General features: G+C 58.2%; 3 protein-coding genes across 3 annotated transcripts; 1 reads left to right on the top strand and 2 right to left on the bottom strand.

Annotated features, from left to right (window-relative positions):
* Positions 1-3,533: 3,533 nt before the first annotated feature.
* On the top strand, positions 3,534-6,354 carry RNF26 (ring finger protein 26). Its single transcript, XM_004750041.3, has one exon. It carries the CDS (start codon positions 4,118-4,120, stop codon positions 5,420-5,422), a length of 1,305 nt encoding a protein of 434 aa, XP_004750098.1. The 5' UTR covers positions 3,534-4,117; the 3' UTR covers positions 5,423-6,354.
* Positions 6,355-8,040: 1,686 nt separating this feature from the next.
* C1QTNF5 (C1q and TNF related 5) lies at positions 8,041-9,977 on the bottom strand. The gene is made up of 3 exons (XM_004750043.3): positions 9,810-9,977; positions 9,285-9,539; positions 8,041-8,936 (listed from the first exon to the last, which is right to left on the bottom strand). The coding sequence occupies exons 2-3, from the start codon at positions 9,496-9,498 to the stop codon at positions 8,419-8,421; spliced, it is 732 nt and encodes a 243-aa protein (XP_004750100.1). The 5' UTR covers positions 9,499-9,539; positions 9,810-9,977; the 3' UTR covers positions 8,041-8,418.
* Positions 9,978-10,105: 128 nt separating this feature from the next.
* On the bottom strand, positions 10,106-15,614 carry LOC101673837 (membrane frizzled-related protein). Its single transcript, XM_004750042.3, has 13 exons — positions 15,399-15,614; positions 15,171-15,273; positions 14,932-15,045; positions 14,635-14,811; positions 14,265-14,478; positions 13,733-13,863; positions 13,473-13,598; positions 13,168-13,244; positions 12,709-12,857; positions 12,099-12,229; positions 11,822-11,953; positions 10,979-11,106; positions 10,106-10,888 (listed from the first exon to the last, which is right to left on the bottom strand). The coding sequence occupies exons 1-13, from the start codon at positions 15,450-15,452 to the stop codon at positions 10,664-10,666; spliced, it is 1,761 nt and encodes a 586-aa protein (XP_004750099.1). The 5' UTR covers positions 15,453-15,614; the 3' UTR covers positions 10,106-10,663.

Here is a 15,614-nt window from a genome sequence, read left to right as displayed (position 1 = left end):
TCAGCTGAGCCGATGTTTAGGGTTATGAGTTTGGCCAGGCCAGTGAAAAGGAAAACATTTTTTGGTACGTTGGTGATCTGCAGAGCCCTTAGCTGGTGCTGGGAGGGAACAGGGTGAGCAGGGGCAGAATGAAAACAAACCTACAAATGTACCTTTTAACATAGTTTTGACTTTGGGACGCTGTAAGATGATGTGTGTCAGTCAAAAGCAAAATTAGATCAAAAAGGGAAAAAAAATCCATCTCTAAAAACCATGGAGTTAATATAGATTATACTGAATGCTTGATGGGACACTAGCAGGGAGGTGGAAAGTACACATAATACCACAAGCAAGACCCCTGATTCAGACGTGCTTTCATGGTTTGACCCCCATCTCTAAAAGCCCCTTTTATTGTCCCTGTGAGCATCTCTCACCGAGCGAAACAAAATCCCTAAGTTAGCACCACAGCAGAAAGCAGAAACCTGGGGGCCGGTGCTGGAAGGCTTTGGTTCCCCCCACTCCTCATTCCAACTTCCATTATAAAATTCTGCAAGGATAGAGAGTACCTCTAGGCATTCGGTTTTCTTAGGAACTGGCTGCAGACCTTCTTCTCCATCACTGCAACTCACACTAGGAAGCAACTTGAACTTCTTCCTGACTGTCAGTTGGTGTCGGCTCTTTTCCACTAACATTTTTGTCTTCTCTCTCCAGCCTCCGAATAGATGATGACCCCTGCTTTGGCAACTGTGGGTTTGAAGAGGCTCTTATCTGAAACATAGTCCTGGAGGAGAAAGACACGTTATCAAGTTAGTAGCAATACCACTTGACTCCAAAGCCAACCCCCATTTCCATGGTCAACTCAAGGGGAATGGTTGGTTTATAATTCTGCTACATGGCGAAGTACGTTGGCTTTTTCAAAGGGGGTGTCATCTCAGTGCTTCTTTTGCATTGTGTTCACATGGTCCTTTTCAGCTCAAGAATGAAGAGCACTGGGGTGCTTGGGTGGCTCAGTGGGTTAAAGCCTCTGCCTTTGGCTCAGGTCATGATCTCAGGGTCCTGGGATCTCTGCTCTCTGTTCAGCGGGGAACCTGCTTCCTCCTCTCTCTCTGCCTGCCTCTCGGCCTACTTGTGATCTGTCTGTCAAATAAATAAATTAAAAATAAAATTTAAAAAAAATGAAGAGCATTTTGTAAGACAGCAAATCATTTGTCACAAGAATTGTGGCCCCACATCACCTCTGCCTGCCCACAGCTGTGTGGCTGGATGTCAAAGTTCTAGCTCATTCAAAGTGGCTTCAGTGAGCCTCAGATCACTCAGAGGGGAAGTTTTGGTCTCAAACTAATAGAAATACTATTTTAGAGGATCCTTCCCATTTCAAGAAGGTATTTATTGCTGTGGAAAGCTGGCTGGTTAACTGCACACAGTTTAGGCACAGCAAGTTTTCTGAGTTTGATTTTGGACATGTGGAGTCGGTTCATTTTCTAAAAAAAAATTTTTTTTAAGGTTCTTACATATTTATTTGACAGAGAGAAGGCACAAGTGGCTGGGGTGCAGTGGCCGCAGGCAGAGGGAGAGGGAGAAGCATTTTTCCCACGGAGCAGGGAGCCCCACAAGAGTTTCAATCCCAGGACCTGAGATCACGATCCCAGACGTTTAACTGACTGAGCCACCCAGGTGCCCCTGGACATGCTGAATTTGAAGCACCAGTGCGATATCCAGGCGCTGTCTGTGCCCAGGAAATGGTTGCTGAAGGCACAGATTCAGAAATCGTCATGTAGGGAGTAGAGAGGGGCCATGAAAGAATACAGGAGAGGGTAATGTCCATGGCCCTGGGTGGAGGAAGTGGCCACTGACAGGAAGTGCTACAGGAAGACAGACTAGGAACCCAGGAGGTGTTCACTGAACAGCTAACATTTCTGAATAGAACAGGTTACAGGTGGGGAGATCAAATATCTTGAAGGAGAGGTGGGTGTATTCGCCAAGATTTGAAACTGGGGAAAAGGCACAGTTGGACAATAAAAGCGTCAGCATCAATAACGGAAACAGACCATGCCCTGAGCAGGAGGCTAATACAAATCCTTACATTATTCTCCTTTGTTTAGAGAGATTAGCATTTTGTGGTTAGAGCTTATCTTGGCTTGGGGATAGAGACAGAGTATACTGTAAAATTATATAACAAAATAGGAAGTTGGGAGTCTGATGGCTACAGAAAGGGAAGGGAAAACCCAAGAGGAAGAGGAAGAGGAAGGAAAAAACACATCTCAGAGAAAATATTAAGTTGGGGCCTGACAGGTGTGAGAGAAAGGCTGGGGCAAAACCAGTGGAGTTTTAGAAACTGCAGTCCTTGGGGCACCTGGGTGGCTCAATGGGTTAAGCCTCTGCCTTTCGCTCAGGTCATGATTTCAGGGTCCTGGGATCTCTGCTCAGCAGGGAGCCTGCTAACCCCCCCCCCCCGCTTTGATTACTTGTGATCTCTGTCAAATAAATAAAGTTAAAAAGAAAGAAAGAAAGAAAGAAAGAAAGAAACTGCAGTCCTTGCTCTGCACTGTGCTGTCACCCCTGGTGGGACCGCCACAGCTCATTAAAGGCTTGCTGCATAACTCAGCTTCCTATCAGTGGGGCATTGGGGGGTGAGGGATTAAGGCAGCGTTTGGGGTTAGGTGGGTGAAGTCAGGGAGTCCAGGCCAGGATGGAAATGAAGCATTGAAGCAAGCGGTTAATTGAAACAAAGGGGGAAGGATGAGATCCTCAGGTATCCTTGGCATTAGTAGACAACACCAGGTTTCCCAGCAGATTGGGGATGGGGTCTCAAATATATTTTGAATATTGAAGGAAAACATAACTTATTGAGGAATCTAGAGCCACCCAGGGGTAGATATGGAACTAGAATGTTCAAGTAAACAAATTAATAGGCACTAGTGAAGGAGGGTGAGCTATTTCTGGTCTGCGGGCTCCTTGTCATAATGACAATGAGATAATCTCCTGAAGATGCCGAGAAAAGCTGATGACGCTGAAGGAAACAGTCTGGAACAGCATCTTGGGAATCCCCTGTGACAATGTGCTTCCCCTTGTGACCGGCTTGAGGGCACACCCTCTGAAACATTTTTTGTAACCCCAACATATCTGCAGTAACTCAATAAATAATAGACTAAATGAATGAACGAAGGAGGACGAATGGATAGACAGAAGTCTGCGGAGGGTGTGGAGGCGGTGCAATCCCGGAGCCCAGCTCAGAGGCAGTAACCTGCGACTCTCACCTAAAAAGTTCACGACCTGGAGCCAGGAGAAAGAACAGCACTGGCATTTCGCCCAGTCCAAACTCCTGCTCTGTTTGGGGCGGGGCTAGGAGGAGGGCCTAGTCGGCTTCTGCGCGTCAACTGACCTATCGCCGCCTCAAGGGGGCGGGGATTTCAATCTGTCTCCGTTCTTCCCTTTGGAGAGAGTAAATACATTTGGGCGCGGTTCAAACGGACCAATGAGTGCTCGATGTTTCCTGCGGTTCCTTCTCAACGATTGGCCAGAGCTCATGGTCCCGCCCTTCTCGTCACGATTTTTGCCCCACCCCTTCGCACACAAGATGGCGGCGCCCAGCGGAGTAGAGGCCGCGTTTGGGGTTTGCTGAGGCTGACGCCCTTTCCCACTACCCCTTTGGACGCAAAGCGCCGCGAGCCCAGAGGACGGGGGCCGGGCGGGGACAGGGGTACCTGCGTAGCTGGGCCGCGAGCCCGCGCCCAGCCTGCGCCGCCCCCACCCGGCCCCGGCCCGAAACCATCCGTTCCCGGTCTCCTCTCGGTCTGACCCACTGCCCGGTCGTGGTTCGCCACCACCAGGCCTCCAAAGCTGAGCTCTCTCCTCCAGACCGGGCTTACCTCCACTTTAGAGATGTTTGGCCTCTTCTTTCCCAGACAACCCGCCTTCAAAACCGGGACTTCTGGACCGGCACCTGGCCCCCTTTCCCTCCACTGAGACTCCACCCCGCTTTAACCCACTTCTTCCTAAGATTCTTGGTTCTCCCTGGCTTGGAGACGGCTCACTTCCCTTCCAAATTAATCCCCGACGCCCCCCAATATTATCAGCCTTGACACCCCCCTCAGCCTGGAGCCAGACTTCCTTTTGGATTAACCTCCACAGCCCTATCATGGAGGCTGTGTACCTGATAGTGAATGGGGTGGGCCTTGTGCTGGACCTGCTGACCTTGGTGTTGGACCTCAACTTCCTGCTGGTGTCCTCCCTCCTGGCTTCCCTGGCCTGGCTCCTGGCCTTCATCTACAACCTGCCACACACGGTACTGACTAGTCTTTTACACTTGGGCCGTGGAGTCCTGCTTTCATTGCTGGCCTTGATTGAAGCCTTGGTGCGGTTCACCTTTGGGGGTTTGCAGGCCTTATGTACCCTGCTGTACAGCTGCTGCTCTGGCCTGGAGAGCTTAAAGCTCCTGGGGCACCTGGCCTCTCACGGGGCACTGAGGAGCCGGGAGATACTGCACCGAGGTGTCCTCAATGTGGTCTCCAATGGCCATGCTTTGCTGCGCCAGGCCTGTGACATCTGTGCCATTGCCATGAGTCTGGTGGCCTACGTGATCAACAGCCTGGTGAACATCTGCCTCATTGGCACTCAGAACTTTTTCTCCCTGATGCTGGCCCTGTGGGATGCAGTGATGGGGCCCCTGTGGAGGATGACGGACGTTGTAGCAGCCTTCCTAGCCCACATTTCCAGCAGTGCCGTGGCCATGGCCATCCTCCTCTGGACCCCCTGCCAGCTAGCACTGGAGCTCCTAGCGTCAGCTGCCCGTCTCCTGGCCAGCTTCGTGCTTGTCAACGTCACCGGCCTGGTGCTGCTGGCTTGCGTGCTGGCAGTGACGGTGACTGTGTTGCACCCGGACCTCACCCTGAGACTGGCCACCCGGGCACTCAGTCAGCTCCACGCCCGGCCATCCTATCACCGGCTCCGAGAGGATGTGGTGCGGCTGTCTCGCCTAGCACTGGACTTGGAGGCCTGGCGCCGAGTCTGGAGCCGCAGCCTGCAGCTGGCCTCCTGGCCAAACCGGGGAGGGGCTCCTGGGGCCCCTCAGGGTGGCCCTAGGAGGGTGCCCTCAGCCAGGACCTGGCGACAGGACATTCTTCCCGAAGCAGGGCCCAGATCAGAGGCAGAAGAGGCAGAAGAGGTCAGGACGGCCAGAGCAACAGCTGCTCGCGGGCGGGAGAGGCTCAACGAGGAAGAGTCTGTAGCGGGGCAAGACCCGTGGAAGTTGCTCAAGGAGCAGGAGGAGCGGAAGAAATGTGTCATCTGCCAGGACCAGAGCAAGACGGTGCTGCTTCTGCCCTGTCGGCACCTGTGCCTGTGCCAGGCTTGCACTGAGATCCTCATGCGCCACCCTGTCTATCACCGCAACTGCCCACTCTGCCGCCGGGGCATTCTGCAGACCCTTAATGTCTACCTCTGAAGACTCCTTCCCTGCCTGCCCGCTCTGCTGTGCTCCATGAAGCCACCTGTGCTAGGACAGCTTTCACACCTGACCTCTTGGTTCCTGGCCTGAATTCCCTCCTGCCCCCATGGCCATCATGCCGAGCCTCCAAGCCATACGTCCAGGACATTGAGATAGGCTACTCTGGAAGACTGTGAGCTGGGTGGGGCTGGGTAACAGCTTTTTCTCACCCAATGCACCCCTGTGTGATGCCAGAGGTGGTGAGTGTGTCACTATGCAAGGCCCTGAGACTGCTGTGGACCCCCCCTCCAGCTTGCCAGGGCCCATCCAGATGCCAACCTCTGGGGCTCCCCTTCTGCTTCTGGTGTTTCTGTGGGGGATTTGCAGGTCCTCTCCCTGACCCCTCCCCATTTCCTCCCCAGCTTCTGCAGCCACAACACATCACTGTCCTTCAGATGTTTTGGTAACGCAAGGGCCTTGGAATGAACTTGAACCTTTGCTTCCAGCCAGAACACCTGTGCACTGGTAGGCCTTGGGGATAGTATCTATCAGGTGCACTTAGTGTGACCACTTCTGCCTATCTTGATCTTATGAGGTTCCCTCCCAACCTGATCCAATAGCTAGGATCAAGAGTTTACTCCTTGGGGGGGTGGGTGTCTGCACCTGGCTTTGGGACCATGTTACCCTCTGGCACCCCAGCTCCACTGGGAGCCTCAGAAGGGATAACCAGATTTCTACTCCTACCCCTTTCACTCCCCACATCACAGAGAACAATGGCATTCCCCTTCTGTTTGTTTCTTCTTGGCACTGGGGAGGGCAGACTGCACATTTCACTAGGGTCCAAATATGGAAGGGGCCATCCTAGGATATGCAGCTCCCTGATGGGTCTGTCTGACCCAGATGGGTCTGTCCGGCCCAATTTCTGGTGAATAAATTTCTCTTGACAGCTCTGAAGGCCTCTGTGTGCATCCTTACAGGGGTGACCAGCTGGTCAGAGTAACTGGGGCTGCAGCAGGGTCTTTCAGTCCTGCTGGAGTCACTGCGGTCTGTAGGGGACCTGGTGGGGAAGGAGATAAGAGAGGATGTGAGGACTGTACCTTGGAGAGAGCTCATGCCAGGTGTTGCTGGATTAGCTTCCGCCCCCTCCAATTTGTGCCCTCACATACCTGGCTTTTGGGAAAATCCTCCCAGTCTTTTTTACTCTTGCCAGATTGAAGCCCTGGTAGAGAGGCGTGGGAACATTCCCATGCCTTGAGTTGGCTTCCAAGCTTCTGTAGTGCCGCTCTTCCCAGAAAGGAATTTGGGGTTCCTGCTGCCTGCACTCCAGTCTACCGTCCAGTTCCTGGAGGAGCCTGGTGCTTGTCTTTGTGTCCCTTGGGCTGGAGTGGGGCTGTGAGGCCTCCTGGCGGAGAGCTGGGAGCTGAAGTCCAGGACCCAATCCCAGTCCCCATGTTCATATCTGCCCTGACAGGCCCAGCAAGACGGAGGGGGGACACTCCCGCATAATTGTACGTTAAATCTAGGAGCATAATGCCAGGGCAGCCTTCTGGAAGCTGTTGGGTGGTTAGTGGAGTGGGGATGGCGGGGTTGGGGGTGGTGGAGGGGGTGTGGAGGGAGGGTAGGTTAGAAAGAAACTGAGAAGAGGCCCCTCCACATTCTCAGGGGTTGAGAGGCTGAACTGATTGTGGGTCTGGCAAGCCCTGGCTTGTTAGTCATTGGGATGGGGGTGGGGCTGGGGCTGGCGTCTGAAGGTCAGAGGAGGGGAACCTTGAAGGGGCTTTGTGGCTACCCTCAGACTTAGTGGCGCGGCCCACCCAGGCTATGCCCAGCGCGGTGGAGGGCGGGGGCGGTTTCACCACATCCATCTTGGAGCTGGGAGGCCTGGGGAAGGCTTTTCTCCCCCTCCCCCAAGCCCTAGAGAGGGAGGTGAGCAAGGGGAGGTTCCGCTCCTTCCAGTCTCTGTTTAATGTGAGGATAAACATTTTATGAGAGAAGATAAACTTCCTGAGCTAGGAGCAAAGGACCCCCTTTTCCTGTACCCCCATCTGGAATTACACCGGCAGACCTCAATAGCCGTCCTCTCCCTAAGTACCCTAGCAGCCTTGAGCTCAAGGGCTCCAGGATCATCGCTGCATTCTGGAGTTGGGACGCCCTCTTGTGGTCAGCTCAGAAACTACTTTATCTCTAGCCGCCCAGGAACACACCACTTCCCTGGCGTGGGGGGACAGAGAAATAGCTTTCCAGTCATCTAGAGACCAGGCAGGCAGCCAGAGCGGTCACAAATGCACACACGGGGATCCTTTTTGTTGATCAGGGTAGTGTGTGGCGAAGGTAGCCCCCGCCCAGTTCATATGACATCTTTGAGTCAGAAAAAGCTGGCCAGAGCCACATGCCAGAAGAGCACCCTCTCCAGCCAAGCACTCCTGTTCACAACCAACACAACTCAGGGGACAGCTCTATGGAGCGGCTTCTCATTCACTTGGCCCTGTATCTCCTATCCCATGGCTCATCCAGCCCAAGAGCCCTTCCTTCTGTCTGGGTACCACCCTGCACATCTTCCCCATCATTCCCTCTCTCCTCCCCATCCTCATCACCAGGGCATCCCCACCACAATGAGGAAAGGCTGAGCCACTAGGTTGTTTTTGTTTTGTTTGATTTATTGAATAATCTCTGAGAAAAGGGCCCAGGCGGAGGAGGGACAAGGGAGAACCCAGAGAAGCAGCGCACCAGGAAGAGGGCACCCCACCTCTGGAGTCCTGGGGCCAGAACAACTGGGGGACCCACACCTGCCAGCACAGAGCGCTCCTTTTGTTTTGGGCAGAAATCCAGCCAATGCACCACACTGCCAGCCCTGATCTCAGACAGCCTCTGTCCCCATTCTCTGCCAGCAGCAGGACAGAGTCCTTCACAACATCCCAAGGGGGGGGGGACCAGCCCTCCCAGATGATGTGGCTGTCAGTGTCATACCCTCCTTGCCAGGAGTGAGAGAGCTTGAGCTCACTTTCCAGTGGGTGTCAAGCAAAGACAGGGGAGTTGTGCCAGTCAGAATACACCAGAAACCCCGAGAAGGTGCTGTCTGTCTTGATGCTGGCATAGATGCCAATGTAATCACCCACACCCACCTGCACCCACACCTGGTCCTCTGGCTCCAGCCTTACCATGGCGCCCCCGGAGAGCGAGGCTGGTTTGGGCCACCCCCCAAAAAACTGGAAGAAAGAGGCTATGGACTCTCCATTCTTGACCAGATCGAATTGCAGGCTAGCCCGGTAGACGGTGGCGTGGACCGCGAAGTAGTAGACGCCGGGCACCTGGCAGGTGAACTTGCCGGTGGTGGCGTCGTAATGTCCTTGCTCGTTCACCAGCACGCGGTCGAAGGGTAGGGGCGCGTCCGACAGCGGAGGCACCCGGCTCTCGGAGCGCTTGGCGCTGAAGGCGGAGCGCGGAGGCACAGAGCACTCGCCTGCAGGCCCGGTGGCTCCCACGGGTCCCGCCTCTCCTCGCGGCCCGGGCTCCCCTCGGGGCCCCGGCAGCCCTGCGGGAGTGCGGGGCGCGGTTAGGACGAGTGCGGCAGCTGTGCCCACACCACCCCCCCCTCCGACCCCGTAGCCGGGGATGTCGGGGGCGCCGCTCGGCACCCTCCCCACCCTGCCTGGGGCTCCCGGACGCCGCTTCCAGGGCAAGGGCCACCCTACAGCCAGCTCCCCGGGCCCCGTCGCCCGCAGGAGAGGGTCCCCGAAGCAGCGGCCGCCTCGGGCTGCGTCACCCTCCCCGCGCCCCGCTTCCTGAGTCCGGCGGCGCCCCCTGGCGGGACCCCGAGCCCCGGCCCTCGGCCCGACGAGCGCGGACAGCCCCGTGGACGGCGACTCCGCCGCCTTCTTACCCGGACTCCCGCCCTCGCCTTTCTCTCCCGGATCCCCGGGCGCGCCGTCGCGGCCGTCGCGGCCGTCGCGGCCGGGCAGGCCCTGGCTGCCGTGGTGGCCCGGCGTGCCGGGAAGGCCGGGGTGCCCCGGGCACAGGCTGGGGATCTTGTTGTCGTCCAGCGGGGGCGAGCCGGCCGCCAGGCCCAGGAGCAGCAGGGCGACGAGGGGCCTCATGGCGCTGGCACGGGGACTCCGGCCGCCGGGGTCCTCAAAGTCTGCGGGCCAGGCGGGACGGGAGTCGGGACCCAGAATCCAGGCACGGGCCTCTCTCCCCGCCCCCGAGGCGGCCGGGTGGGTCCCCACCCCACTGCCATGGGCCTGAGGCTGAGCGGCCCGCGGGGGGACGAAGGAGGGGCTTCCCCCAGAGCCGAGGACCCGGAGGGAGCCGGAGGTCAGGGGACAGGAGAGGCTGGCAGCTCCCCTCACCCCACTCCACCCTGTGGCCCTCCCGCCCCCACCCCCCTCCCGCCCTCCACCACACTCACCCCCTCCCGTCTCCCGGGGCTTCCTTGGGGCGCTGGCTACTTCGGACCCTCCAGCTGACCCCTGCCCCGCCCCTGTGCTTCTCCCCCTCCAGGCGTCCCCTGCCCTGGTCCGGGTTCACTCCCTGCCGGCTCTGCTCTGCTCCTCCCAGACTCCAAGAGGAAACCAGTTGTTCAGGGGCCAAGAGCTCCCGGCAGGGAAATAGGGAAATAACTCGTGGTGTCGCCTGGCTGCCGACCAAGGTTTGGGGGAGAAAGGAGGCGGAGGGAGTCTTAGCTGGGCACAGGGAGGCAGGGCTGTGCAGGACAGACACTCCGACAGACATTCCGGGCACCCACTGCTCCAAGGCAGGCCGGAAGGAGAGATGGTGCGGTGACAAGAGACCAAGGCCAAGACTTGTGGTGGTGGTGGTGGTGGGGAACAGAAGCTGAGAATAGAGGGGGGAGAGTTCTAGAGGCAGACCGACAGCTGGATCCCCAGGACTCAGAACAGGGCCTGCCGCATTACTAGGCCCTCAATGCTTTTCATTGAATAACTGAACGAGTCAGAAAGCAGCTGGTGGAGAACCTGAAAAAGTACGTCTCCGGAGAGGGGAAGGCGGGAGATTGGAAATAGGGGTCTGAGGTTTGGGTGTGAGGCGGTCCTCACAGTTAATGGCACTGTGTGGAGCTGGGGGCAAGGAACAGGACAGAGAAGCTTCCATTAGCCCTGCCAACTACTCCTCTTCCTCCCCCTGGGAGGCTCCAGAGAGGTTGGCCAGAGTCCAAGGCTGGTCCTCCTTCCTTTGTCCCATGCCTGCCCCACCTGATCAGCAGAGGTGGACAGGTGGGCAGAGGGGCAGGGGCCCAGCCTGGGGTCAGGGCTGGGCACAGGCCTCCAGGCCAGCTGCCTCGGGCAGCCTGTTGCAGTTGAAAGGCCAGGGGGTACCCAGTAGAGCCAGGCCAGACTGGCACTGACGCTCAGCCTCCTGGCAGACAGAGCGGCAGGGAGGAAGGACACTGCCTATGGGAGTGCAGTGGGGCACAAGCAGTCCGCAGAGAAGCCTCCGGAAACTCTGGTAGCAGGGCAGACTTGTCAGGCTCTGTGGAAGGAGGAAATCAGCCCTCAGGCACCCCACCCACTAGGCTCCCTCCACTTCCTGGGGGTCCTTGCTAATCTCTGTCCAGAGCACCTTATAACCTCTGAGGATCTCCACCACCTCTTCCTGGGTGGCCATGCCCACCCAGATGTTCGGGAAGGCCGTGGTGTTGTAGCTCAGGCCAGTGCACATCTCCACCTGGACAGGCTCACAAGCCAGCTCTGTAAGAGAATCACAGGAGAGGGTACACAGGCTGGCGACCTGGGGCAAGTCACCAAAATGCTCTCTCTGGGTCATTTGGGGGTTGTTGTGGGACTCAAAGGAGATAACACGGAGACATGCTTTGCCCACATCACGGGTGCCCATTATCCTCAAGAGCCCGCCCAAACATCCTTTGTCAGCTCTGGGCATCATGCAGGAGGAGTCTCTTTGATCTCCGGAGCACAGGGCACTGACATTGGCAGAGACTGCTGGCATCTGGAAGGAACTCCCCTGCTCTGACTTCATCATCATCCTCATCATCCTCTTTTTTTTTTTTTTTAAGTAGGCCCCACACCCAATGTGGGGCTTGAATTCGTGACCCCAATATCAAGAGTCACATCCTCTGCTGACTAAGCCAGCCAGGCGCCCTTCAGCTTCCTCTCCGAGGTGGACTGTGCAGAGGGGTTCTCTGTGTGACCAGGCTGGGCTGGTTCTTGAAGCCCCAATCATTGACTCCCAGATCCCCACTTCCCTTGGGGGTGGTGTCGGGTACCATTGGCAGCCCAGGGGGAGAATCCCTCCCCGGACTCTTCGGAGTCTCCCCATGCAGGGGGGGGGCGGACATAGGTGGGCTGTGATGAAGTGTGCCAGTGGGGCTTTTATGAATGGGCCCCCAGCCTGCTCCGGCCTCCCCTCCCCCCACCACGGTGCTCTGGCGGGGAGGGGGCTTCTCACCTGGGGGTGGGAACAAGGGGCTGCTGCAGCTGTCATCACCACTGTCTGGGCAGCGTCCCCATGTGTCACACGTCCACTGCAGACTCTTACACTCTCCGTCGCGGCAGGAGAACTCGCTGGCGCCACAGGGATCTGCAGGCATAGGGTCACAGCAGTGCCCTGGGATAGGCCTGTGCCCCCATAATACCTTCGCGGTTCTCTGACCGGGTTTGGAGGCTTTCCGCCTTCTCCTGGAGGTGCCTCCACTGCCCACACCCGCACCCCCAGGGGCACCTACTCTCTGTGGTGTTGAGGGCCCGGTAGGTGGCAGAGAAGCCCCCAGTGCTGATGCCGCCGTCTGTCCTGAAGAGCACCACCAGCTGCTGGTGCAAGGAGATGAGGCGAGGCGGAGGCTCTGCTCCGCAGAACCTGCCCGAGGCAGAGAGCGCGCCTGGGCAGGGAGCCTTAGCCCACCCAGGCTGTTCCCGTGGGCCTCCCTCTGAGCTGGTGCCCAGGGGCAGGCCTGAGGGGATAGGACACATGGCATTTACGGCCTGGGAGAAAGACACACATATTCGGTTGGCAAAGAGTTAAGCAAACTGCTTGAACTCGAGCCAGTCAGAGATGGGAAACACCAGTGAGGGTTTGAGGGGAAGTGGGAGTGGGCCGCACGGGGCAGGAGAACTGGGTAGGTAGGGTACTGGGAAATGACCTTCTGCACAGGGGCAAAGCTGAACAAAGGCTTTGGGCTGAGGAAGGACAAGCCTCTTCCTAGGGTGACAGTAGAGATACCTCTGGCTTAGAACAGAAGACAGGGACAGGGAGAGGGCAGGGTGAATCTGGGGGAGGCCTTGACCATCAGACCGCGGAGAATGGAATTTCTCTGGGGCTCCTGCTCTGGCAGCTACCTGCCTAGGAGGCCAAGGGTCCCCGCGTCACTGGCCTCATACACGGCCACATAATCCAGCTTGCACTCTTCCTGGGCTTGCAGGCTAAAGTTGTGGAAGCGCAGCTCTAGGCCGTGTCCTGCGGGCACTGAGATGTGCCAGGTGCAGAGCTAGGGGAGGGTACGGAGGGAGGGTTCAGGGCTCCTTCTCCCGTCCTGCTCTGGGCATCTAGGCAGGGCTCCAGAAGGGTTTTCTCTCTGCAGGGGGCTGGGCAGGGTGCGGGAGCGGGCAGCCCACCAAGCTCTCTGCATCAGTGAAGCTACCAGTAAGCACTAAGTGCTTACAGGCTACCCAGTAAGCACTAAGGACTGCCCCCCCGCTTGCTGCCTGTTGGATCTCTGACATTCCCAAGAGCCAGGCAGCACCTCCCACACTGTTCCAGGTCACACTAACCCGTGTGTGTCTGCCCCACTCCCTTACCTGCTGGTGAGGGTAGCTCTGCAGGTCCCCCGGGGCCGAGAAAGTGCCCTGGAGCCCAGTCAGATTCCCCCCGCACCCTGCAGAGGGGAGGAGGAGCTCAGGAGTCTGCCAGGGTCTGGGCCTTGGCCCACTGGCCAGGCGGGGACCACAGGGGAGAGCCTGGGCCAGTCTCACAAGGAAGCAGCTTCTGGGCCAGGAGAATATCCGGGCAAGTTTGGGGCTGGGCCAGAGCTGGGGAGTCCCGGCCGAACCCGGGTGGGATGCCCATAGACAGTACGCGCCCTGCGCCTTGGTGGGGCCCGTACCCAAGAACTTGGCACTGCAGTTGGTCTCATCGCTGCCATCAGCACAGTTGGCAAAACCGTCGCACACTGAGTCAGGCAGCAGGCAGAGGAGCTGGTCACAGGGGAACTCATCAGGAGCACAGCTCCCTGGGGAGGGGCGTCTGGATTCAGAACCTCCCAGAGTCTCCAACCCCGTTGCTGGGGCTGGGAATGTCTGGAAGGGAGGGAAGTGGAAGCTTGAGAGGCCGCTGGAGGCGGAGGCGGGGTGGCAGAACACTCACCGGTGCCGGGAGCCACAGCCTGGTACCAGGCATGGAAGCCAAATCCTTCCACGCTGCTGTCGGAGACGAAGGCCACCCGCAGGCGGCTGGCGTTGGTGTTGAGTGTGGGGGGAGGCACCCTCCCACACACTCTGCAAGGAGCCAGGTTGGGGGTGACGGAGGCTCAGAGCTCAGGGCCAGCCGGAGTGGAGGCTGCCTGGGCCCTGTGGTCCTCCTGCCTCAAGCCCTGACCTGGGGAGGTCAAAAAGAGTCCTTTCCTTTCCCAGGGAGCTTTCACTTTCCTGACAGCCATGTGCATCCGTCCTTGTGGGCATCTATTCATGGGCAACAGAGGTGGGAGCTCCATCTGATAGAGAGCGAGCGGCAGTGACCTCCCCAAGGTCATGCAGCAGGCTGGAGGCATAGCTGGGCCCCATGGTCGGGTCCCTCGGTTTCCTCCCAGGCCAGCCCTTCCTGTGGCTGCTTCCCTGTTCTGTCCTCTGGACAATGATGCAGAGCAGGGGTGAGATCTCCTGGGGGCAAGGGCACCCACCTGAGGAGGGGGCCTTCAGGCTCAGGGGAGATTTCCAAGCGATCGAAAAGACAGGAGACCACACTCTCCATGCTGAGCGACTCAATCTTAAGCTGTATCGCGCGGTCTGCTGCCACCTGGATATGCCACACGCAGTGGGCGTTGGGTGGGTAAGGGTCTGGGTAATTGGGGCTGCTGAAGAAGCCCCTTGGGCCAGGAAGGAGGCCCCCACAGGCTGCAGAGAAGAAGGTTAGAGTTCAAGTTCTGAGGTCAAAAGGAGCGAGACTCTTTTATTTCCAAGGCTCCCCTTCCTGCACTTACCGCCCCCGCCCCCAGCCGTCCTCCTGCCATCTTGGGCTCTTCTCCAGAAAGATCTTCCCTGGGTACTCACTGGGCTGGGGTAAGGGGCTCAGGCCTGCCTCCTCCGGCTGTCCTTTGGGATTCCCAGATGCCGGAGACGTGGTGGTGGAAAGGCTGGTGGGGGCTGGGGGGCTGGTCCCACTGGGGGTCAGGCCTTGGGCAGGCAGTGGCGGATAAGAGTCCCCAGACAGGGGTGTAGCCCGCAACTCTGCAGGTGGGAAGAGGGGGGAGTGGGATTCAGAGGAGCCGGTTCCCCAGAGGTGACAGATAGAATGTCTCGTGGAATCTCATCCCCAAGCCCTCCTGCCAGGCAGGGCCAGGTACTCACGAGCCAGAATGACGGCCACCAGGAGCCCAAGCAGCAGGAGCAGCAGGCCGGCCAGCAGGAGGATGCACAGCCAGGAGAAGTGGCAGTCCGGCTGCAGCCCTCGGGAGCGCCGGCCTGTGGGTGGGTGGGGTGGGACCTTGAGAGCTCCCTGGGCAACCCTCATACTGTTCTCTGTTCCTGGGTTTCTCTGTCCACCCCCCCGCCCCGCCCCCATGCAGGTCACTCCTTGAGATGGTTACCATGCCGGGGAGCTGGGATGCTGTGGCTGGCATCCTCCCGGAAGGCTGCTGGAGGGCAAGGTGGCCCCAATTCAGGCTCAAAAGCAGGATTGCAGAACTCAGTCTGGAAGGGAAAGACTGGAGGGCTGAGGGCCAGTGGCCGTACTGCCAGGCCAGCATGGCCCCCGGACATGGCCAGCCCTAGGCAGGGATCTGGGTCTCGAGAGAGCAGTCCTATGTGACTCTTACCTTGCTCAGTTCTGTCGCCTCCACACACAGGATGACATCTGAGCATTCCTTCATGGCTCAAGGCTCTGCATGGCTTTCTGGGAGTCCCTGTGATCGCCCAAGGCCGCCAAGGGCTCACTCCCTGATCCCAAACTGCCTATCAGAGGGGAAGCCTCTGCTCCCTTCGGGAAGGGGCTGCTGGGCTAGATGGACTCTCAGACCGCCCTTCGCCTCAGA

The sequence above is a fragment of the Mustela putorius genome, unplaced genomic scaffold (genome assembly GCF_011764305.1).
Source record: "Mustela putorius furo isolate JIRA1106 unplaced genomic scaffold, ASM1176430v1.1 tig00000460_pilon_pilon_pilon, whole genome shotgun sequence".
Lineage (NCBI taxonomy): Eukaryota > Metazoa > Chordata > Mammalia > Carnivora > Mustelidae > Mustela > Mustela putorius.
The sequence above is the reverse complement of the archived record's forward strand: the minus strand, read 5'-3'. Positions and strand labels throughout refer to the sequence as shown.

Bases quoted from the DNA above. Each gene is read 5' to 3' on its own strand.
- LOC101673837 (XM_004750042.3), bottom strand. From the start codon at position 15,452: ATGAAGGAATGCTCAGATGTCATCCTGTGTGTGGAGGCGACAGAACTG. The intron at 15,274-15,398 runs GTAAGAGTCACA...TTTCCCTTCCAG, and splicing joins AGGCGACAGAACTGAGCAAG to ACTGAGTTCTGCAATCCTGC. The intron at 12,858-13,167 runs GTAAGGGAGTGG...ACCCTCCCCTAG, and splicing joins AGAGCTACCCTCACCAGCAG to CTCTGCACCTGGCACATCTC.
- RNF26 (XM_004750041.3), top strand. From the start codon at position 4,118: ATGGAGGCTGTGTACCTGATAGTGAATGGGGTGGGCCTTGTGCTGGAC.
- C1QTNF5 (XM_004750043.3), bottom strand. From the start codon at position 9,498: ATGAGGCCCCTCGTCGCCCTGCTGCTCCTGGGCCTGGCGGCCGGCTCG. The intron at 8,937-9,284 runs GTAAGAAGGCGG...GCACTCCCGCAG, and splicing joins AGGCGAGGGCGGGAGTCCGG to GGCTGCCGGGGCCCCGAGGG.